Source organism: Chionomys nivalis, chromosome 7 (assembly GCF_950005125.1).
Source record: "Chionomys nivalis chromosome 7, mChiNiv1.1, whole genome shotgun sequence".
Taxonomy (NCBI): Eukaryota; Metazoa; Chordata; class Mammalia; order Rodentia; family Cricetidae; genus Chionomys; species Chionomys nivalis.
In genome coordinates this window covers 57,708,729-57,733,109 of record NC_080092.1, presented here as the reverse complement: position 1 = coordinate 57,733,109, position 24,381 = coordinate 57,708,729, and the positions used below count along the sequence as shown (strand labels likewise).

The 24,381-nt window shown below is 44.8% G+C and overlaps 1 protein-coding gene and 1 non-coding gene across 2 annotated transcripts in view; both read right to left on the bottom strand.

Moving 5' to 3' along the window:
• Tmigd1 (transmembrane and immunoglobulin domain containing 1) overlaps nt 1-24,381 on the bottom strand; it is a 53,024-nt gene that overhangs the window by 9,125 nt on the left and 19,518 nt on the right. Inside the window, exon 2 of the mRNA XM_057776220.1 lies at nt 942-1,045. Coding sequence (XP_057632203.1) covers nt 942-1,045 — 104 coding nt within the window. The remainder of the gene's footprint in view (nt 1-941; nt 1,046-24,381) is intronic.
• On the bottom strand, nt 10,528-10,634 carry LOC130878933 (U6 spliceosomal RNA). The gene has a single exon (XR_009057539.1). It is a non-coding gene; the product is annotated as a U6 spliceosomal RNA (small nuclear RNA).

The window sequence follows — 24,381 nt, the reverse complement described above, 5'->3', positions numbered from 1 at the left end:
CATTCACATTCACCCCCATGCCCCACAGGTTTGTTTGTTTATTTTATTTATTTATTTTTGGTTTTGCCTTTTTGCTCTGATTTTTAATAAGTTTGTTATCATTACATTGTAACATACTCCTGAGTTTCCATTTTTATTTTCCTGGTTCAGAAGCAGATAACAAAAGATGGAGCTTTGGCTGCTGCTAGGCTGTCCTCCCAAATGTTTGCACAGCCTCTAACTTGAATGTAAGTGTGCCAGTGCCTGCAACTGTACACACTCATGCAAAGGCCGGAGGACTCCAGGGGACACCCTCTATCTTGGCACCTTATTGCCTTGAGGTAGAGCCTTCCACTTCAGCTCTGCTGGCCAGTGAGTTCTCAGTCTCCACCAGTGTCCACCCCCCAGTGCTGGGGCTACACAAACACAGAGCCTTGCCAGCTTTTACAATGCATGCTGAAGATACCGGCTAAGCCCGCAGCCCAGCCCCCTCGTTTTGTTTTCTGGTGTTTCTGATGGAACCTGGAGCCTTTAAGCATTCACTTTACTACCAAACTACAGCTACAGCCTTTGGCCTAATTTGTTTTACCATGAATAAGTATATTAAAATGTGAGGGAGGCCTTAAAGCCTCTTTAAGGCCGATATTGTGCTGTAGCTGACGAGTTCAAATAAACAGAGGATTACCTCTCTTGAAATTGGTACCTGAAATATATTAAAATTCAAGAAAATTCTGACTACAGCTCTAGAGACAATGGCACACTTCATTCTCTTAGACAATCAGAACCATAAAACAGTGTTATTTTACCACCCCCCCGCTTTTTAAAATGTTTTCTGATTCCTATACCGTGAACCATTCGTTGTATTGGGTAACCATTCCAAATGGGTACTTAAGGCTGTTTCCAATGTCCATAAATCATTAATTTTTTAACCTAAGAAGAGGTCATAGAGTATATTAACTTACTTGTCCTTCCCTGTGGCAAAGATACAATCACTAGGAGAAGGTTGCATGCTTGCAGTGGCCCCATGATCTTCCACACCATCCTTAATGAATGCAGGCTGGGTCTCCTGGAGGCAAAGAATGCAGTTGGTTCTGTACTTTGATCTACAATGAGTTTATGAACTTTCTTCCTATTAGACACTTAAAAAAGTCCCAAGTGACTCACCCCAGCTGTAACTGTACACTCCTTCTAGTTTTTAATTAAACAAGTCTGATTGAGTTCTTTTAGTTTTTAAGACTTTTTTTTTTAATGACAACAAAAAGAAAACTACAGTGATATAGACTAGTATCAGGTAGCCTGGAAGAGGGGGAAATGTCTTTCCTAGAAACGATGAGAAAACCGTCTCTAACAGAGAAAAATGAATTCTGCAGTCTCAGGTGTCCAAAATGAGCAAAGTCACTCTGCTTTGAAAGTCTAACTTGGATCATATTTGGAAAGCTGTTCTCCACTCAGAGAAAATCTTTATTTTATGAATTTGTGAATCTTGCCAGTGTGCATGCCAGCACCACTTGTGAGCCTGGTATTGAAGGAGGCGAGGAAAACAATGTTGAGTCCCCTGGACTCAGAGCTGCATACGGTTGTTAGCTGCAGTGTGGGTGCTGAGAATCGAACCCAGACTCTCTGCATTAGCAACAAGTGCTCTTGACCACTAAGCCATCTCTCCAGCCCATCATGGAGAGTTCTTGAGATTATCACTGTCTCCTTGTAGCAAACATGGCCTCTTGTCTTAATATTCCCTCCCCTAGTCACATGTGGTCTATAAAGGCTAGATAATCATGGCCTTCCTTTTCCCTTCTTCTGCTCCATCCTTCTAAGATATTTCAGGTCTGTCTGGGAAAAACATGTATACACGGTTTCCCTCAGAGCTAGGGGCAAGGAGTATGGTAGAGTACCTGCCTCAAGTATGCAAAGTCCTGGGTTCGATGCCCAGAACTGAGGGCAGATGGACAGACAAAAAGCAAAAGGGTACTGCTGCGCTTATGTCAGAAACACATCTGGAATGACTTCTAGAGTAAGTGACGTCTAAACACGTCACACACATTTGTTCAATCACAGCTAAGCAGTGACGTCTAAACACGTCACACACATTTGTTCAATCACAGCTAAGCAGTGACGTCTAAACACGTCACACACATTTGTTCAATCACAGCTAAGCAGTGACGTCTAAACACGTCACACACATTTGTTCAATCACAGCTAAGCAGTGACGTCTAAACACGTCACACACATTTGTTCAATCACAGCTAAGCAGTGACGTCTAAACACGTCACACACATTTGTTCAATCACAGCTAAGCAGTGACGTCTAAACACGTCACACACATTTGTTCAATCACAGCTAAGCAGTGACGTCTAAACACGTCACACACATTTGTTCAATCACAGCTAAGCAGTGACGTCTAAACACGTCACACACATTTGTTCAATCACAGCTAAGCCTACTTGTTTTGTCATTGAAACAGTCTTTCTTCCTTCCTTCCTTTCTTCCTTTCTTTCTTTCTTTCTTTCTTTCTTTCTTTCTTTCTCTCTTTCTTTCTTTCTTTCTCTCTTTCTTTCTTTCTTTCTTTCTCTTTCTCCTTTTTTACTTCCTATATTTTTTCTTTCTTTCTTCCTCCCTCTATCCCCCTCTCATTCTTTCTCCCTTTCTCCCTTCCTTCTTTCCTTTCTTTCCCCCCCCCTCTCTCCCTTCCTTCCTTCCTTCCTTCCTTCCTTCCTTCCTTCCTTCCTTCCTTCCTTCCTAAGATGGGGCTTCTCTTTGTAGCCCTGGGTGTCCTGGAACTCCCTCTGTAGATCAGGCTGTCCTTGAACTCACAGACATCCACTTGACTCTGCCTCCCGAGTGCTGGGATTAAAGGTGTGTACCACCACCCCACAATGCTGAGCCAGAGTCTTTGTAGACAGCCCAAACTGAGTATACAGAAATTTATGATGCTCTTAGCTCAGCCTCCTAAACACTGGGATTACAGGTGTGTGCCACCATACTCAGCAACAACCAACCTGTTGATGCAATGACACAATTTGCCAAATACATTTGCCCAAAGTCAATAAATGTTATGGTCAGTATTCAAACCCAAGACTGCCAAGGCTACACTCACAACCACTCTTCTGCCTAAATAAATATTCTTCCCCTTCAAAAGATGCTTCTTGTCTCTTCTAGTTCTTTGTCCCTCCGCTAGCCTTAGCGACTTGGTATTTTGTCCCCTTACCATCAATATTAACTCTCAAGAGCAGGAACATATCTCTGACTAATTTGGGGCTCTTTCACTCTTCCCTTGCTCTAGTCCTGTCCCAACAGGAGCAAGAGTGCTTCCCACCAGACAGGAAGGCCCCTACCAACCTTAAGATGCAGTTTCTACTAAACTGAAAAATTTGTCATTGAAATCTTCTTGCCCAAAGTATCTCTGTCACTCTATAAGCGTGATGACCTCAGCCAGGCAGTGGTGGCACACGCCTTTAATCCTAGCACTTGGGAGGCAGAGGCAGGCGGATTTCTGTGAGTTTGAAGCCAGCCTGGTCTACAAGAGCTAGTTGCTAGTTCCAGGATAGGCTCCAAAGCTACAGAGAAACCCTGTATCAAAAAACAAAAACAAAACAAAACAAAAAAAAGAGAGAGAGAGAGAGAGAGAGAGTGACGACCTTAGCACCAGTGAAATGATGGCTCAGCAGATAAAAATGCTTGCTATGCAAAATTGACATCCTGAGTTTGATCCCCGGATCCCATGTAAGAGAGAAAGAGAGAACAAACTTCTGAAAGTTGTCCTCTGACCTCCACATGTGTGCCGTAGCCTGCATGAGCCCACTTCCCCACGCCATAATAATAAATACAATAAAAAGAGTGATGATTAGCCGGGTGGTGGTGGCGCACGCCTTTAATCCCAGCATTCTGGAGGCAGAGGCAAGTGGATCTTTGTGAGTTTGAGGCCAGCCTGGTCTACAGAGTAAGTTCCAGAACAGCCAGGGCTGTTACACAGAGAAACCTGTCTCAAAAAACCAAAATAAATAAATTAAAAAGTGATAATTTCAGAATCTGATCACTAGTGAAGTTTTCTTAGCAGCTCAGTGAGAGAGCACTGCCATAGCCTGCGTGACGCTCCAGCTTCAGTCTCTAGCACACCAAGGAAACAAGGAGGGTTAGAAAAAAGATGATAAAACAGTAACTTTTTTCAAGCATACCCCACTATAGGTCCTTAATAAATAAATACTCAAGAGTGAGCTGGGTGGTGGTGGTGCACACCTTTAGTCCCAGCACACGGGAGGCAGAGGCAGGTAGAGTTCTGTGAGTTTAAAGCCAGCCTGGTCTGCAGAGAGAGTTCCAGGACTGCCAGGGCTACACAGAGAAACCTTGTCTTGAAAAAGCAAGCAACCAACCAACCAAACAAAAAACCATCAAGAGTGTGAGGCTAGCCGGGCAGTGGTGGCGCACGCCTTTAATCCCAGCACTCGGGAGGCAGAGGCAGGCGGATCTCTGTGAGTTCGAGGCCAGCCTGGTCTACAAGAGCTAGTTCCAGGACAGGAACCAAAAAGCTAAGGAGAAACCCTGTCTCGAAAATCAAAAAAAAAAAAAAAAAAAAAAAGAGTGTGAGGCTTCACCCTACTCTGTGAAGGGGACGAACACAATATCTCAATATCTCAATATCTCGAAGTCAAGCCCCTTCATTGGACTTCACTTTCTATAAAAGACAAGCATGTCACTCACCTACTGAGCTCCGAGCAGCTGACCTCCTCAGCTGACTCTTCCTCTGCCCAGGAACCCTGAATTATTTCCCTGTTATGATCCTTTATAATGCTTGGATTTGAACACTTTATGACAGTGGTGTCAAGTAACAGAGATAAACTGGGTGCAAAGTCTGTCTCCCTTTCTGGATTCTTTGAGAAGATGGTAATTGGGAATGGCATCTTCACAAGATCTCAGCTTTTCTGTGTACCTAGGTTACTAGGTGGGGCCGGATATTACTAACAGGGATGTATTGCTCAAGGGAAGCCTGAACTTGTGCAGAACCCTATAGCCATCTCACCCCACACTGTCACTCTCGACTGAGATGGCAGAGCCTGACGATCTGATAGCTGGAGAACTGTGACGGAACACGTCTAAGGACAGGTTTGGCTTTCACAATCATCCTAACACTCGGAGAGTTCACATAACTTAATTCTGGAAAATTTTTAATCATCAGTAACCTGAGCTCAGTGCTGAAGCTGTGCTAAGCAACCAGAGACGGTTTTAGCGCCTCGAGGCTCTCTCTGGATGGAGGAACCATTGCATGAGACATCAAGAATGAGCTAAACTGATTTTATTGATGAAAATACTCAAGTTGGATTCAAGAAGTGGCTCAGCGGGTGTTACTTGCTGTGTAAGTGTGAAGTCCTGAGTACAGCTCTCCAGAGCCCACGTAAGAGCCTGACTTAGTAGCTGAAACCCAGCACTCCTGCAGGGAGATGGGAGGTTGAGATGAGGGGAAGAGACCAAAGAATTCCAAAAAGGCCCCTGCCTCAAACAAGGTGGAAGATGGGGACCAAGACCCAAGGCTGTCCTCTGACTTCCATACATGCATGGACACTCATGCACGTGCATGCACACAGCCCCACCCCCAAACACTCATCTTTTATGGTAGTATTACTAATGGATATTTTATCTGCCAAGTACTATTGTTTCCATTCACTAAAAAATAGAAGGATGTTTATGATTATCCACAATCCCCCTTTTCTGTTGCTGGGAATCAAACCCAGAGTTTATATATGCTGGGCAAGCACTCTACCACTGAGGTACACCCTCAACTCTCCTCATCTTTGTTTAGTGGTCATTTGTTTATTATTTTAAGGCAAGGTCTCACATAGCCTAAGCTGGCTTTGAACTCACTATGTAGCTGTGGCTACTTTAACTCCTGTTTCTCCTGGCCCCACTCCAAATGTTAGGATTACAGGTGCATACCACCACACTTGGCTCTTTCCATGTATTTTAACACATTGGGTAACCACACCAGAGACCTATTTCTTACTGACTGTGTGACTCTGAAAAGTTATCTAACCCCTAGGAGCCTTTTGTTCCTGATGAACACAATAGAATTACTATCCAGCACCCTCCCTATAGAGTCACTATGAGGATTAAGTGAAATGGAGCATGCAAAGCTGCTGTACAGTAGCCTCTTCATAAGCTGTAATTATTATTGTTATGAAGATAGACCGGGCATGGCCCAGCCTTGCTCCAGCATTGTTCAAGCAAGGATCATCATCTAGAATTGCTCCTGTGGGCTGGGTACAACCCTCTCACCCCAAGCAAGCATGGAGTGTGTTCTCAATGGAAACAAGGGCAGTGTGTTCTACTATTATTATTTAAAAATGGTTTTCAGCAGTGCTGGAGAGATGGTTAGGCTAGGAGTGCTTGTTGTTCTTGCAGAGGACCTGAGTTTGGTTTCAAGCACCCGTGTCAGGCTGCTAAGAACTACCTTTAGCACTAGCTCCAAGGAATATGATGCCTTCTTCTGCCCCCAACAGGTACCTACACACACCCACATAGAGGCATAAATAACACTTAAAGAACCATTTTTTAATGATTCACTTATTCTTATTCTATGTGTATTGGTGTTTTGTCTGCATGTATGTCCGAGGGTGTCAGATCCCCTAGAACTGGAGTTATAGACAGTTGCGAGTTACCATGTGGGTGCTGGGAACTGAACCTGGGTCCTCTGGAAGAGCAGTCAGTGCTCTTAACCTCTGAGCTATCTCTCCAGTTCAATATAAATAACTTTTAAGAGTGACTTTTTGCAAAGGTCTGATGCCTTTGGGTTTGGGATCTTAGGATAAAGCTTTGAGAGCAAATAGTTCATCTAACAACCATCTCAGGAGGCATCATAAGTAAGACGGGGAGAGGAGAGAACTCCAGCGGCCGTGCTAGTGGGCGAATGACTACCGTGGAGCCTTCAATGAGCTCTGTGTGACACAGTCCACAGTCAGTTCAGGCAGGGCAAGGAGCCTGGGCCACTAGCCATCAGTGTCTTCCCATCTTTGGTTGGGAGGCAATGACTCTCCAGCACTTCCAGCCTGCCTGGTGAACCAGCTTAAAAACACACAGGAAGTTACTCGCTCTCTGGGAACTGTTTATGGGTAACTTCTATGTAGGCCATGAGGACATGGGTAGGGCACTATCAACAATTTCTATACCCAGATATTAGATAATATTAGGAAACAATAGTTGATTATTCACAGGGGTGATAATGGTGTTGCGGTTACGAAGGAAGAATGCCCTAATTCTCAAGCGATGCCAGCAAACCATGTAGGGGTTAAGCGTCATGACAATTGCAGCTATCAAATGAGTCAGCAGAAACAGGGCTGGGGACCTGGCTCAGTGGGAGAGTGTACCTTGGGTGCGCTCTTCGGCAATACAAACAGTAAAGTAACAGAATGAAACGCAGTAAAAGTTAGCTGACATTTACTGAATCCACCTAGGGTTATACGGATTACCCTTTTAACGGCTATCCTTTTAACTTCTGTGTATGCTTGACAGTTTTAATATTAAAATGTTGAAGCAGTGTATTAAGCAAGTATTTATTGAGTAGCTATTGTGTACTAAGTATTTGAAATACCAGTTCCATCCAAACCAATTATGGTGGCTCCAACCTGAAAGGTGTCTTCTCAAGTCCCTCTACTGCCCTCTATGGAAGACTGCTGAAGTAACTCTACAAAGTTCCAGTATCTCCTGGGGCGGCGGGGCGTGGGAGGGGCGGGATGCTCTGATGACAACTCTCCCAACTCCAAGGTGGAAATGGCTCTAGTCATTCTAGAGAAACTAATAAGGAAGCTGGCGAACCCTGTAGAGGGCCTTCAGCCGACAAGGAGGGATTCCCAACAAGAAAATGGTAGTGTGGTGGTGCCCCGTTTGGAGAATCAGAGAAGTGATGTGACTGCCCAAAGTCATCTAAGCCCCGGGCCAGTCCCCGTCCTAGAATCGGGGGGAAAGGAAAATTATCTTCCTGCTAACAATTGAGTCCAGTAGTTAACCTAAGCCTAAGCGTATGGCTGGCCTGGACTGTTAGCAGAGTTCAGGGCTTGGGGAGGGCCAGCAGCATATCCTCTTTTGTATGTGGAGGATCCTGGATTCCACCGCAAGCCCTGAAAGCATAGGGCTTTCACAAGTCGCTTGGGCCCAGCGGAGAGGCAGTCTTAGTTTAAGAGTTCTAAGAATAGTGACCCATCTGCCCCACATTCCCCGGACGCAGGCCTTTCTGGAAAGGTGCCAGACAGGAAGTAAAGGACCAGGAAGTCATGGCTTTCTCATTAAGGTGAGTATTACGGGGTAGGGGTGGGCAGAAGTGTGGCTTATCACTAGAAAGTATGCACTTAGCACAATCCTCAGCGATACACATACATGCACGCACACGCACGCGTGCGCACACACACACACATACATATACACTCACACTTACACAGACACATATATTCCCTACATACGTAAACACTCTCTCACACACATATATACCCCAGGCATACACACATATATGCCTCCATACATACGTGCACACACACATACACACACATGCACACACACATACCCCCCACATACACACATACGCATATATGCCCCCCACACCTTCCCATCCACATATTACACCCACACTCATACATACACACTCACCCAGGAACATCTCTAGGCACTTTTCCTTCGTCAGCTCTGAAGAGATGCAGGAGTCTTACTTGAACAAGCCTCTCAGGTATCTCTGACACAGTGGCTTTTGAATTTCTTGAGAGCCAGGGACTATAGAACGAGGTCTAGATCAGTGCAAGAAGATGAAAACCCTTACCAAAGAGGAGGATCAGGTACAGCCTCCACCGCGTGGCAGCCACTCAAAGACATGAGCTGGAGGAAGGGTCGGCAGGATGTTCATTCCAGCACCAATTAGAGGTGCGAGTTGGCGCCCTGCCATGGCTGGCATGGATGATAGACTCAGGGCTGTGCTGTAGGTCCACAGCAACAGGGTCCCAGGTCACAAGGGTTGCCTAGACAAGTCCCTGGGGATGCCACTGATGACTGTAGAGTGACAGAGAAGCAAGGAATCTGGCATTCACACTCTAGTGACCAAAGAGAAGCTTTTGGACCAACACAGGGACCCAGTTACCCTTTCTACCCAGAATCCAACAGTGCCCACTAAACTGCTTTAAGTTAGTCACAGGAGTGATATACATCATGAGCCCTGCTACCTGAGGCTGAGGCCAGCCTGGAGGACATGGTGAGTTCAAGGCCAGCTTAGGCAAGTTAGCAAAGTCCTGTCTGAAAATATGAAAGGCTGGGCATGCAGGTCAGTGGTAGAGGACCTGCCTAGCAGGCTCTGCTTCAGGCCCCTGTATTGAAAAAAAAAAAAAAGTCATGTGACCTCCAGAATTTCTAGCTTAAGCAACTCTCCATTCCCTGTCATTAGGACTCCTCATCATAAAAACTATAGCCCTTGAATCAAGGCCTGAATTGCCACAGAGCTGTCGTTCAGTGGGATTAGAGAAAAAGCTTAGTTGTTGGGAGGCCCTTGGTTCAGGCCCTAGGACCAATAACCAACAATAACAATGCATAAAACGAGGACTTGAGGCTCAGATTCTGTGCCCAGCACCCACATGGTGGCTTACAATGGTCTGCAACCCCAGTTGTAATGGATCCAGTGCCCTCTTTTGGCCTCTGTGGCACCAGGCATGTACATGGTGCACAAACATAAGTGAGGAAAAACATTCAAACACATAAAATAAAAAATAAATAAATCATTAAGAAAAAAAAAAAGACTGGGCTGGAGAGATGACTCAGAGGTTAAGAGCATTGCCTGCTCTTCCAAAGGTCCTGAGTTCAATTCCCAGCAACCACATGGTGGCTCACAACCATCTGTAATGGGGTCTGGTGCCCTCTTCTGGCCTACAGGCATACACACAGACAGAATATTGTATACATAATAAATAAATAAATATTTTTAAAAAAATTGAAAAAAAGAAAAAAAAAAAGACCAAAGAAACCATGTGTAGGGTTTCCAGATCTAGCCAGTGAAAAATACAGAACACACCCCACTGAATTTAAATTTTAGGTAAATAATACTTTTAAAATGCAGATATGTTCAGTATAACGATTAATGTGATAATTCTTAAGATCAACACTCGGTATACACTAATACTTAAAAAAATCATTGTTTCTCTGAAATACAAATATAGTTAAGTTTCTTATCCTGCATCGGGCAACTTTACATCAGTTTAATCTTCACCTTTTTTTAAAAAAATTGATATTTTTTTATACTTTGTGTGTGGATATTTTGTCTCCATGGATGTCTAGGCATCACAGGCATACAGTGCCCAAGGAGGCCAGAAGAGGGTGTTAGATCCCCAGGGGTTGGAACCACCCACAGCTACAAGCCACCATATGAGTTCTGTGTACAGAACCCAGATCCTCTGGAAGAGCAGCCAGTGCTCTTGACTGCGAAGCCATCTCTCCAGGCCCTCTTCACTTGTTTTTTTGAGACCCAGTTGCACGTAACTCAGGTTGACCTCTTTCTCACTACAGAACTAAGAATCACTGTGAACTCCCTTTAAAAAATATACGGAACAGTTCACAAATTTGCAAGTCATCCTTGCACAGGCACCAGGCTAATCTTCTCTGTATTGTTCCAGGTTTTGTACATATGCTGCTGAGGTGAGCACAGTGTCAATCAACTTCTGATTCTCCTGCCTCAGGCTCCTACGTGTTGGGATCACAGATATGGGCTGCCATGCCTGGTTTATGCCCGGCTGGGGATCAAACCCAGGGTTAGGCAAGTGGTTGATCAACTGAGCCCCGCCCTCAGCTCCTCCCTTGTCTTTTAAGAGGTAGAGGGAAGGAGGAAGGGAGGGAGGGAGAAGGAGGGAGGGAGGGAGGGAGGGAGGGAGGGAGGGAGAGAGAGAGAGAGAGAGAGAGAGAGAGAGAGAGAGAGAATAAGGAAAGGGACTTGTCTAAAGGGGCACACGTCTGTAGTGACCAACTGGAGTCAGAATCCATTGAAAACTGCCCTCTGCACATATTTCTCAGATGTATTTAATTTTTCTTTAATTAAAAAAATTACATTTATTTTTCTTGGGGGAACGGCATGCATGTGCCACGGCTCATGTGTGAAGGTGAAACAATCTCTCCTTGTACCATGTGTAGCTGGGGATTGAACTCGGGTCTTGAGGCTTGGTAGCAAGTACCTTAACATGCTGAGCCATCTTGTTGTTTCCTAGTGTGACTTCTCAAACTACTACAAATGAGTTTAGAGCTCTGGGAAAACTGCCAGACCCGTAGGCTATGCGCATGCTTGTGAAGGTTTGTGTGAGGGAGTCTGCATGTATGAGTGTACAGTTTCCTGGGAGATGCTCTCTCATCCTGGGCTGAACAGACTTAGACGTCACCTTACCCTCCACAGCCTACCTGTACTAAAATCCAAACTCATTCTCCTCCATCGGTCCTATCCCTTTCTTCCTTCTTCGCCCTCTATACATTTTGGATCCAAAGGAAGGACTGAGAAGTAATTTTTACCGAGTACCAATCACTCACTAACCCTCTCCTTACACCTTACGTGTGCTCTTTCAATCCATCTTTGCCTCCATTTAGAAGATGCCCATGATGGTTACCATTTCACTCGTAAGGATACTAAGCTTAATGGGCTTTGGGTTAAAGATGATAAAACTAAGACGGTGCAGTGGTTGTGGCTCAGCGGCAGGGAGCTCGCCTAGCATGCATAAAGTCCTTGGTTTTATCGGCAATATAAAAACAAAACCATGGGGCTGGAGAGATGGTTCAGAGGTTAAGAGCACTGGCTCCTCTTTCAGAGGATCTGGGTTCAATTCCCAGCACCCACATGGCACCTCACAATTGTCTGTAACTCCAGTCCCAGGGAATCTGACACCTTCACACCAACTCACATGAAATAAAGTTAAATAAATTATTTAAAAAACAAAACAAGACCAACAAACACAAATACTAGCAACCCAGAAACCCAACTGCAAATGTTTCCACAATACATGTCCCCTGTCCCCAAAGTAGATAACATAGTAACGTTAATACCATTGGTTTTAAACTTCTGCCAGTCTGGTTTTAATCATCTCTCTCTCTTTGATGTGTGTGTGTGTGTGTGTGTGCGCGCGCGCACGCATGCACGTGTTAATGCTGGGTTTTAATACCAGATGTCTTTCTCTATCACTCTTCACCTGTTTTGTTTTTTAAGATAAGGTCTCCCTCTATAGCCATGACTAGCCTGTGTAAACCAGGCTGACCTCAAACTCAGAGATCCTCTTGCCTCGCCCCAACTCCCTGTGCTGGGATCAAATGTGTATGTCACTACACCAAGCTTCACGCTATTGCTGTTAAACAGTATTTCTTGCTGAATCTGGAGCTCACAATCACTAGCTAGACAAGCTAGTCAGAGTCCCCAGAGATGCCTGCCTCCCCACCCACCCATTCTTTGAGTGACAGGCGCATTCTTCACTCCTGGTTTTGACCTGGGTACTGGGGATCTAAACTTAGGTCCTCACCCTTGTACATCAAGCGCTTTACTTTACCCACTGAGGCATCTCCCGGGCCTTTATCTTATCTTTGACACAGGATCTTACTGCGCAACTCAGGCTGGCCTCAAACTCAAAACCTGCTTTGGCCGCCAGCAACACTCTTCCTCCACTTGAGGGCAGGCACTGGTAAGAGCCATAGTACACCGGTGACCTTTGCGACTGACCACTAGAGGTCACTTCTTACCCACGTTGGTTCTTCCTCACAGGTCTCTCGCACTGACCGGACTGGTCTAGTCGGCTCAAAGAGAGTTGGGGTGGAGTGGGAAAGGAGATGGGGGAGGGAGGGAACCGGGGATTTCAAGACAGGAGGCTAGGACACAGAAGGAGCAATGCAGAATAAAGCGACTCCTTTAGAAGGCGGGAACAATGACTTCTAGTATCAGTCTTGAGAGAAATGGAAGGAGCATTCTAAGACTTCCTTATCCAAAGGGGGAGAGGAAGAGGAGGTGGGGCGGCACCTCCTGATGAGCTAGTCCCCACCTGTAAACAATCTCTTTGCTTCCCAGAACTGCCTCGTGGAAGTGGGTGGAGCTCCAGCCCCGGGCCTTGAGCACTAGTCGCTGAATATTTGTAATTTTGTACTCTTTTGCTTAAAGGGGCCTCTCCATATAAGCATCAAGCCCCACAGGACCTGGCTTTTAGCCCCACTGGCTCCAGTACAGAGGATTTAAAGAGAGAGAAAAAAGAGGCCAGGAGTTCCAAAGGAAAGCACCCGCCCGAAGACTAACAAGGGAGGGCTCCCTGTTGGGGTAGGAGGGTTCATTCAAGGGCCAAAGACCCCGGGTGATGAACTCCGCCGGCAGTCAGAGGTGAGGGGGTCCTTCCTCCTGCTGGTCTAAAGGTTCCTGTGGCTGGTAGTAGTTTGCCTGAATCTTAACAGACAGGCCTACAGCATCCTGTTAGCTGCTTTCTGAATAAACAGTGGTCTTGCCAACCATTGTGTCGATTTTGGAAAGGGGAAAAAAAAAACCAACACCGAAAGGACAGTCCCAGAATTTCTGTGCTGTGAACTTTGCAAAGAGACAAATGACAGGGTAGCAGGAAACTACCTGCTCACAGTTCCTGAATACCTGCTTTATCAGTTCTTGGTTAGCCGCCTCTCACCTTTCCCCACACCTGAAGATATAAACAGCCCCAAACCCCACCCTCCCAGAAGTGGATTTGAAACCTGAGTTCACTGGCTGCCCTGCCAGTAATCTCCTTTGGCAAAACTTGTCATTTCAGAATTTGGTATACTGTGTTGTGGGCAAATGGACCTGGTTCTGTGAGTTCTTGGGGAAGAGCCCACAGTGGGGGGGGGGGGGGGGGCGGAGGGGAAGTGCTAACATTCCTCCATAACAGCTGAACTGCTCTGCAGCGGAACTTCTGCCTTCCTCATCTCCCCCGACGGGGGCCGTGAGAGAGAAAAGAGGATCAGAAGAGGAGAGGGTACTTTATAAAAGGCCAGCCTAGCGCCCACTAAATGTTCTGCCAGCTCTGGAAACCCCACCCTTCCTGACAGTGTGCTCTCTGCTTCAGTAAACACCTGTCTTCAGCTCTCCTGCGTCTTTACTTCCTTTGTCCCGGGACCTTCAGTGCTTTATTCACCTCTGGAGAGACCTAGGACATCTGGGAAGCCAGCATGGCTCTTAGTACAGTTCCATATCGAGATAGACAGTTCTATTTGGGAGATGTGATGGGTTCTGGGATAAAAGTTCAAGCAATACCCATAAGGCTAAGGCCAGATGACATGAGGACCCTGGTTTTGAAGAGAACCACAGTGCTGGAACCTGGCTGGACCCAGCAGCTCCCAGGCACTGCTGAGAACTGACTGCTTCTCTCCCAGCTCCATGTCCAGCAACTTCAATCGGGTAGCTTGAAATTGACCAAGGTGGAAGTATTTATAGAATTGAAATTGGCAACCACTGCAAATCCAGATTCTCCTCTCTGGAGCTGTCAGACATCTACCAGAGCATCATTGTGCCACCCCTAACACACGTACCACACTGACTGCCTGCAGCCTCTGTGTTTGTCTATGTATGGGCTCACAGAGGAGACCTGCCAATGGTCCCTGGCAATCTTCCTTGCTCTGTTATGCAGATATTTTAAGTATTTTCCTGTTAATTACATCCCGATTCCAGACAGTTATCTCTTTTCTTTCTTTTATAACACATAATTGTTCTTGCACCTCGTTTGGAGGCCTTCCTTGCTTTAGGGATTAAAAGCCTTCTTATGAAATCTGGGGCAACGATGCAGCCAGGACAGCAAATTACCCTTTCTTTCCAGGAGTGAGCAGTACAGATGCCACCAACAACTGCACAGTACACTCCAGATGCATGCTGTGTCATGATTCGGTGTCTGTCTGGGCACCTTTGCAGTGGTAGAGACTGTGCCATCCAGCTTCACCCTGGTAGACACGTGATTTACCAACCTCCATCCTGTGCCCTGACCAGTGTTCTTCCAAGAAGCTGGAGGTCCTTCCAGAGGTCCCACAATGAAATCCCGTCCTTCTAGGACACCGGAGAAATTTTACACGAGCCTATTTGCATCAGATAGAGAGAAGCAGGCAAAGAGAAGTCACTTGATCAGGCCAGCCCCGATGATGGAGGTCTCAGTGTAAGACCATTAGCTGCAAGACATACCATGGAGAGATATACAGAAGGGAGAGGTCACCCACATGCCCACTTCCTACCAAGTTCTCCTCTAATAAATAATTTGAGGTGCCAGAGGTATTTGGCGGTAGAATACTTGTCCCTAAGTTCAGAGTTTAGTCATCAGTAACACACACACACACACACACACAGGGGTGGGAGGACACTGGGTGTGATGATATATCCCTAGGGGGCACTGGGTGTGATGGCGCACCCCTGTAAACCCCACACTTGGGAGGCTTAGACAAGGCTAGTCTAAGCAATGAAGTGAGACACTGTCTCGATAAACTAGAAAAAGAACAACAAAGAAAAAACCACCATACAGCTCATAAATAGTTAATAATTTAAAATGTTTAAAACTTTAAATCAAGGTGCACAGCAGGACTCATGAGGAAAAACAATCCCAGGCCATACCTCTGGCCATGGCTCCCCTCTTCTAAACCTGCTCCCCAAGGCATGTCATCATTGTTGTCAAGGTTTGTTACCATAATAACTAGTACAGTCACTTGTTTTGTGTTTTTGGCATATTTATGTCTAGAACAGTGTTTGGCACATGGTAAATATCTGTTGAAAACACACTGTCTCTCCCGTCTGGGCTGGGGTTTGAACCCAGTGCCTCTAAGCCACACTGCCAACCCTAATAATATTTTTATTCACTTATATATTAACCACATTTCCTTTTTATGTCCCCAACTGCTTCAAGGTTTTGCCAAGGTTTATCACTCCTCAGTGATGCCGTTTACACCTTTGTTTCTTCTTCCACAGCTACAGATAATATCTCTGGACTCTTATCTTGGTTTCTGAGCCAGTCTGCCTGACTTGAGGGCCATGCCCTTCCACGCTACACTGAACATCGCACCCCGAGCAATCCTGGGCCAGAGCTCCTCTGTGTAATTAGGGGAAACATGTTTTACAACAATGCGCAGGGGAAATGGATTTTGGACTAGCACATCCCAAGGAAGAACAGAAAGAAGATAATGGAGGGAGCCCTACTTAAGTTATTAAATTAAGGTCAAGTGTTAAGATTGCGGATATAGCTCAGTGGTAGAGTGTTTCCTTAACATTCATGAGGTCCTGGGTTCAATTCCCAGCACTGCATTAAGTATAGTTCAGAAGCATTGAGATATCAGCATATGTCGACAGCTCAAGGGCTTGGGATGGAGTTCAGCAGTAAAGCACAGGCTAAGCATGCACAACCCCCCTCCCTTTTAAGGGCCAGGAGTTGCATCAGTGAGTAGGGGGTTCAGTTCCAAGTCTAATGACTTGAGTTTGGTCCCTGGAACATACATGGGAAAAGTTAAGGACAAACTCCTCTGACTTCTACCTTCCCACATAACACATGCACAGCACACACGCACACACACACAGTTTTTAATTTTAAAAAGCTCAGATTTTTGCTAACACTCTCCTGTTACCTAAAGTGCTCTCCTGACCTTTCTATAACACAGAACCTGTTTCATACAGTAAGAATTCTTTGGGCATAAGAAACTGGTAGGCACCTTGGGTTCACCTCTGCTATTGTTGAATCCTGCAAATGCCATCTGTGTGTTCTTGGCACGCCGTGAAGAGGAGGGTGGGAGGCGAACATAGCCCTGGCATAAGCCTGAGTGTGGGTTACACTGACAGCACAGGACCAGAGGAGAAAAGAAATCAGGCAGGGCTTTGTTTGCTGGGAGCCCCTGGCTAGCACTGCGCACACAAAGCAAACACTGTCCACGTCCATGCCTCAATACAGATTTCTTGTCTTTATCCTTTCTCCACCTACTTCCAGAAGTAGAAAAGCATCTCTTGTTTTTTATTGTACTTTCTCATCCCCAGTCCCTCCCACTCTTTGTTCTTAAAGACACACACTGCCTCTGTGGATCTCAGGCCTTTGGACTCAGGCAGCACTCAGGACAGACAGCAGGGAAGCAACAGCTTCCCATGGGGCTCCACATGTTGAAACCATAAGGACTAGCCCTTACTCTGCCTTCTACCCAGACTCATCCCTGTGGTTCAGTAGGGGCATCCGGCTTTCTGCCAATTTCCCCACACAGCCAGCCAACTGCACATCTTGAGTTCTTACCCAAGGCCAGTGGAACCCTGTCAATGTTTGATGTGCCTTTTGCTCACCATGTAGAGAAAATACACCCACTGGAAGAACACTGTAGGCAGTAGTAGGGCTGCTTGGGCTATGACCTAGCTAGATTTGAACTGAATAAATTTAGCATTTGTACTTAAACAAAAAAACCATATCATTAATTGATACTATATTCTACTGGGAATAACAGAAAAATCGAAAAGTGGCTTTAGAAACTTTTTTTTTTTTTAGTTATAAACTGATTGGCCCATTTGTTCAGGCTTCTTATTAACTCTTTTTTTTTTTTTTTTTTTTTTTTTTTTTTTTTTTTTTTTTTTTTGGTTTTTCGAGACAGGGTTTCTCTGTAGCTTTGGAGCCTGTCCTGGAACTCCCTTTGTAGCCCAGGCTGGCCTCGAACTCCCAGAGATCCGCCTGCCTCTGCCTCCCGAGTGCTGGGATTAAAGGCGTGCGCCACCACTGCCCAGCTGTTCTTATTAACTCTTATAACATATTAGCCTATTATTCTTTTCTATGTTATTAGCCACATGGCTCGGTACCTTATTCTGTGAGGCAATCTCATCTTGCTACCTCAATGGCCCCTTCATTTTAATTTTATGTATTTATTTGTTTTACTTAATATTTTCATCAGTTTTAAAATATGTGCACATGTATGCATCTACGTATGAGTATGTACATGTGTGTGCAGGTACCCTCAGAAGCCAGGATACACTGGAGCTGGAGTTACAAGCAGTTGTGAGCTGTCATGTGGGTGCTAAGAAACAAACCCTGGTCGTCTGCAAGAGCAGCCAGTGCTCTTAATCACAGAGCTATCTCTCCCACCTATTTGCTTTTGAGGCAGAGTCTCACTCTGTAGCCCAGACTGGCATGGAACTTATGTAGCCCAAGCTAACCTCCAACTCACAGCAATGCTCCTGTCTCCCAAGCACTGGGATTACGAAAGTGAACCAACAGGTCGGGGTCACAGCACTAAGAGGTACTTCTGCAGTGAACCAGTCATCCCCACTGTTTCCCTGAGTTCTAGGAGCTACTTCAGAAGATGAACCAAAGATGAGAATGAGGCTAGGAGCTCTGTCTTAAAGTCTGTAGCACAAATGCAACAGCCTGGGAATAGGTGCTGCAGTGGGGGAGGGTAGCAGCATGGGGGACTGAGCCCGTGAGCAATGAGTGTGGTCTAACCAGCAGGAGCACAGCAGAACCAGAGAATGTCTGTTACAGGGAGAAGCATTTGCTTGGTGTCTGTGAGAAAAAACCAAAATATGTGATCACACAACTCTTTCTTCTGTTGGCTGTTGAGTAAGAGTAGAGGAACTGGGTTTGTTTGTTCCTGTATGTTCTCAGGGCCTTCACCCTGTGAGCTGTTAAACTTATGCAACAGCTGAGACTGTCATAAAAGACTTCAGTTCACTTTCTCCTCACACATGAGTCCTGTCTGCTTTGTAAACAGACTTATGCCATTTCAACAATAGACCGATTTACAGCCTTGTTTTGTCTTAATAGAATCAGATATCAGCGATGTTCCGGTGGTTTTGGTATTTACCAAGTCCATTAGTTAGAAGAATTCTTTGGAAAGCAAGATCTTGTTCTAGGAGGGGAAAAACATTTCCACACTAGACAAGTCTCTGTGGTTTGTTTGAAAATGACAGCAAAACAAAAACAAACAAACCAAGATGAACAGCCACGGTGGCACCTGGGGTGTAGCTCAGTAGAAAACAAAAACAAAACCGCTTAGCTCATGTGAGAACTGGGCTCTATCTTCAGCACAAAGATAAAAGAATAAGAAGCAAAGGAGAGCCTAAGTGGTGGTGGTACACTCCTTTAATCCCAGCACTTGGGAGGCAAAGGCAAGAAGACCTCTCTGAGTTCAAGGCCAACCTGGTGTTCAAAGTGAGTTCCAGGACAGCTAGGACTATTACACAGAGAAACTCTATCTCAAAGCCCCTTCTGCTCCCCACCCACAACAAAAGAAGGAAAGGAAAGAGAAATATAGATAGCTTCATGCTCATATATAAATTAAAATTTAACAATATATATTCAGAAATAAGGACTAATAAATTTTGAGCCTAGTATATCTGTCAGGGTTCTCCAGAGACATAGAACCAGTAGTTTCAGTCTATGTACCCGTCTATCTTTATCTGTCTGTGATGAGACTTCTGGGATTGGCTCATATCCCATGAAGGCCACCGAGTCCCACCATCTGCTACCTGCAAGCTGAAACCCAGAAAAACTGGTACTAAAACCATTCTGAGTCCAAGGACCTGAAAAGCAGAAGTGCCTGGTCCAAGCAAGGAGGAAGTGGATGGTGCAGCCCAAACAGAGAAGATGGGGGCCTTGGCTGCCTTTATTTCCTCTGTGGGTTGGACAATGGTCACCTGGATGATGGTAGGGACTGAGGATGGCTGGTCTTTTTTATTTGGTCTACTGATTAAAACTTTTCCACAAGAGCATCTCCTAGATACCCTCAAATAATGTTTTTCCAGCTCTGTGGGCATCGACTAGCCCAATAGCAGGGATGCAACACACAGTGAAATACAGCTGTTTGTTTACACCGTCCTTCTGTACTGGGTTTTTATTGCCTACTTCCGCATAACAATCATATTTTTATATCCTTATATAGAGCCACATTTCATTTTAACTAGCATCCTCTTCACTATTTGGTTTTAGAATGCTATTCTGTTGTGTGACTTTTGCATTATGATAGTTATGATTTTATAAAAACTTTAATAACAAGTTTGATATACCATTCATATAAAACCGACCCTTTAAAATTACAGTTTTGTAGGGCTAGAGAGATGCCACAGAGGTTAAGAGTACTTGCTTTTGCAGAGGACTGAGTTTGGTTCCTAGCACCCGCATTGCAGCTCACAACCATCTATAACTCCATTTCCAGGGAATCTGATGCCCTCTTCTGACCTTCATGAACACCAGACACATACAAGGTGCGCACACGTGCTTGAGGGCAAAACAACAAACTTTTAGAAATTACAGTCCTGCGCTGTTCGGTATCTTCACAGAGTTGTGCCACTGTCACTAGTGTCTAATCTCAGAACATTTTCATTGCCCCAGAAGAGATCCTCAGCAGTCACTCCTTATCTCTCCAAGTTTTCCAAAGCTGCTAATTGACTTCCTGGCTCTTTGGTTGCATACCCGAGCATTTCAGGTGAGCATAACCTGCAAAATGGTGGATTTTTTGTTTCGTTTTGTTTTTCAAGACAGGGTTTCTCTGTGTAACAGCTCTCACTGTCCTGGAACGAGCTCTGTAGACCAGAGCTGGACTTGAACTCACAGAGATCCACCTGCCGCTGCCTCCCGAGTGCTGGGATTAAAGGCATGAACCACCATTGCCTGGTCTTGCTTTCAGTTTGTTTTTTTTTTTTTTTTGTTTTTGTTTTTTTAGAATTTTTTTTTATTATGTGTACAGTATTCTCAGTATTCTGTCTGCATGTATGCCTGCAGGCCAGAAGAGGGCACCAGATTTCATTACAGATGGTTGTGAGCCACCATGTGGTTGCTGGGAATTGAACTTAGGACCTTTGGAAGAGCAGGCAGTGCTCTTAACCACTGAGCCATCTCTCCAGCTCCTTGCTTTCAGTTTTTAACTAACCTCTTTCTCTTCACATGAGTGTTGTTTTTAGATTTATTGTTAATTATGGTGTACATGTATCTGTGTGTGTGTGTGTGTGTGCGCGCGCGTGTGAGTGTGGATATCCACAGAGGTCAGAAATCTTCAGAGCTGGGGTGACAAGGCTGTGAGCCACCCAGTACCGGAGCTGGGAACCCAACTTACGTCTCTTGCAAGAAAAGCGAGTTCCCAGGGCTAGAGGGATGGCTCAGCAGTTAGAGCACTAACGGTTTTCCAAATGACCTGGGTTCAATTCCCAGCCCCCATATGGGTCCTAACAATTGTCTATAACTCCAGTTCCAGGGTATCTATACCCTCTTCTGGCCCCCTAGTCACCAGGCATGCACACGGTGCACAGAGATACACTGAGGTAAAACTCCCATGGACATAAAATGAAAAATATTAATAATAACAGAAAAGCAATTTCTCTTAATTGCTGATTCATCTTTCCAAGCCCAGCATGGCATCTATAAGACATCAGGGACCTCATTCTTTTTGCTATTGTAAAATGTCATCGCATGCATTTATCACTCATCAATTTGCAAACCTTTAGATTTTTCCCACTTGAGCTATTGTGAACCATGTGTCCAACAACAGACGTCTCAAGGGCACACCTCTTTTCATTTCCCTGGGGTACATTATCTGTGAATATAATTCCTAGTCAGAGGCTAACCCTGTTTCAGACTTTTTAAGAACTAAGCCCTAGTTTTCTAAAGTGGAACTATTTTATCACATCATCAATGTGTTGGAGTTGCAATTTTCCCACCAATCTAACAGGAGAAAAGTGACATCTCAGTACGTGTGTGTGTGTGTGTGTGTGTGTGGTGGTGTGGGGGGGGTCGTAATAGCTTGACTGAATGATAGTTCACTGAAGTATAGTTCACCCTGGAACAGTCACAGCTCAATTTCTCTTTGTTCGGTTGGTTGCTACTTTTTCTCCATTCACATCCTGGTTGCAAACGTTACACTCCACTCCACAGCATTAACACGGCTATTCTCAAGGTGGTTTTACATTTGCTTTTCTTCACTGGATAATAATACTATCTTTTCATAGGCTTATTGGTCATTTGTATATTATTTTTCTTTAGAGAAAAATCTCTGTTAAAATCCTTTGCCCGTTTTTTAACTGGGCATTTAAATTGAATCATGAGGGTCTTTATATATGCAAATTATATGTCCCTTATCATATATATGATGTGCAAATGTTTTCCATCACTTTGTAGGTTGCCTTTTCATTTCTTTCTAGTACTCTCTATGGAACAAACATTTTTAATTGTAAGGAAGTCTAAGCCAAGTAGAGTCAGGTGGTGCATGCATATAGTCCCTGCTTACAAGGAAAACCGAGACACTTGAAGCCTATGACGCTCAAGCAGTCCATCAGAAGACTTACTTTTGGAAAAGTCAGGGTCTCCTATGTAGCCATGGGTGTTCTGGAATTCACATAGACCAGGCTGACCTCAAACTCACAGAGATTTGCCTGCCTCTGCCTCCCGAGTGCTGAGATTAAGGGCACACGCCACCACACGGGTGACGCAAAGACAGTTCAGAGGTCAAGAACACACATGGCTCCCAGAGAACTCAAGTTCTCCTCCAGTACCTTGTCAGGTGTCCACACCACCTGTAACTCCAGCTGCAGGGTCTGCGGTGCCCTCTGTCCTCGGCAAATGCTTGTACTCACACACACCCCGCACACGTACATGTCCATTATTTAAAATACAACAGAGGGCTGGCCTGACAGCACAAGTTGGCTTACCAGAATCCACACGGAAAGAGAGAATGGACTCCTGCAACTGTTTCTGACCTTCACATGTGAGTGGTGGCATGTGAGTTTATCCTTGTACACACACACACACACACACACGTTTTAAAGGTTCAGCTGTTGTGTGGCTTTAGTGGGTTTGTTATGTATATGGTTTGTATGTGTGCTGTTTCCACCCTCACAGCATTCCAGTTGCCAGCATTCCTGGATTTTTATGTGGATTCTGAGATTCCAAACTGAGGCCCTAATGCTCGCACAACAAACAATCTTATCACTGGACCCTATCCCTCCTAAGACCTGTTCTAATTTTCATTTTGAGACAAAGTTTCCTGTAGCCAGGCTGGCTTTAGGCTTGCCAAGTAGCGGAGGATGACCTTGAACTCCTCGTCTTTCTTCCACTTCCACTTCCACTTCCCACTGGCCCCTTGCTACCGATTTGTGAGGCTATGCCTGTCTATTTTGTGTTACTTGTGGTTCTGAGGATGTATCTAAGGCATTATTCTCTTGTTCACCATCACAAAGTTTATTCCTGTTTTCTTCTGAAAGTTTTATGGCTTCAGAACTGTGATCCATTTGGTTGTATATAACATGAGATGGTTCAAATTCATTATTTTGCAAGTTACCATCCAGTTGACCCAGCACTATTTACTCAAAAGGCAATTCTTTCCCTTAGTGGCTTTAACAGCCTTGTTAAAAATTGGTTGACAAAAATTGGAAGTATGGGAACCATGGGAGAGGGTTGAAGGAGAGTAGGGAGGAAGGGAGAGGAGCAGAGAAAAAAAATGTATAACTCAATAAAATCAATTAAATAAAAGAAAAAAGAAAGAAAGAAAATTGGTTGACAAGAACTGGGAGGGCTTTCTGGACACACAGTTCCAGTTCACTGATATCTACCCTAGGCTACAGCCATTCTCTCGTCAGGGATTTAATGTACCCCTGGCTGACCTCAAATTCACCATGTATTTGAGGGTGACCTTCAACTTCTGACACCCCTTCTTCCACCTCCTGAATGGTGGAATTACGTGTGTGCACACCATGCCCAGTTTATGGAGGACTAGGGAAGCAAACTCTCAGTTACCTGTGCTTTTTCATAGGTTTGGTAGGTTTTAATATTTTCCAGATAGTTTTGGCTATTTTGAGCCTTGCACTTCTCTATAAATGGTAGGAACAACTCACAAACTTTTGAAAGAAAAAAAAAAAAGAGTAAGAAGAAGCAGCCGAACATTAAGTTGCTGCTGCTGCTGGCGTTTGACAGAGGTTGCACTGGATACAGAGCGGTCTGGAGTTAACACTGTCCCGTCGTTTCTCTGATCAGGAGCATGGGAGCACTGTCTGTTTAGGTCCCAGTCTCTTTCAGTGAGGTTTCAAAGCTTTTCAATGTAAACATCTTGTACTTCTTTTGTTAAATATATTCCTAACCATCTTATTCTTTTGGACGCCATTATAAATGGCTGTCCTATTCATTCTCTCATCCTACAAGTTGAGAGCACAGAAATACATTGAAGCCAAGTGTGGTGGCACAGGTCCATAATCCCTGCATCTTAGAGGCTAAAGCAGGAGGATTGAGAGTTCAAGGTTAGCCTGGGCTACATAACAAGGCCCTATCTCAAAACAGAAAATTTTAAAAGTACAACTCATGTTCCTCTTGTTTTGTGCAGCTTTGCTGAACTTATTCTAGATTTTTAGTGGCTACCTTGGCTTGTTTATTTAGAGATCAGATCATGCCATCTACAAATAGAGGTAGTTATGTCTTTTTTTCTTGGTTAGATGCCTTTTGTTAG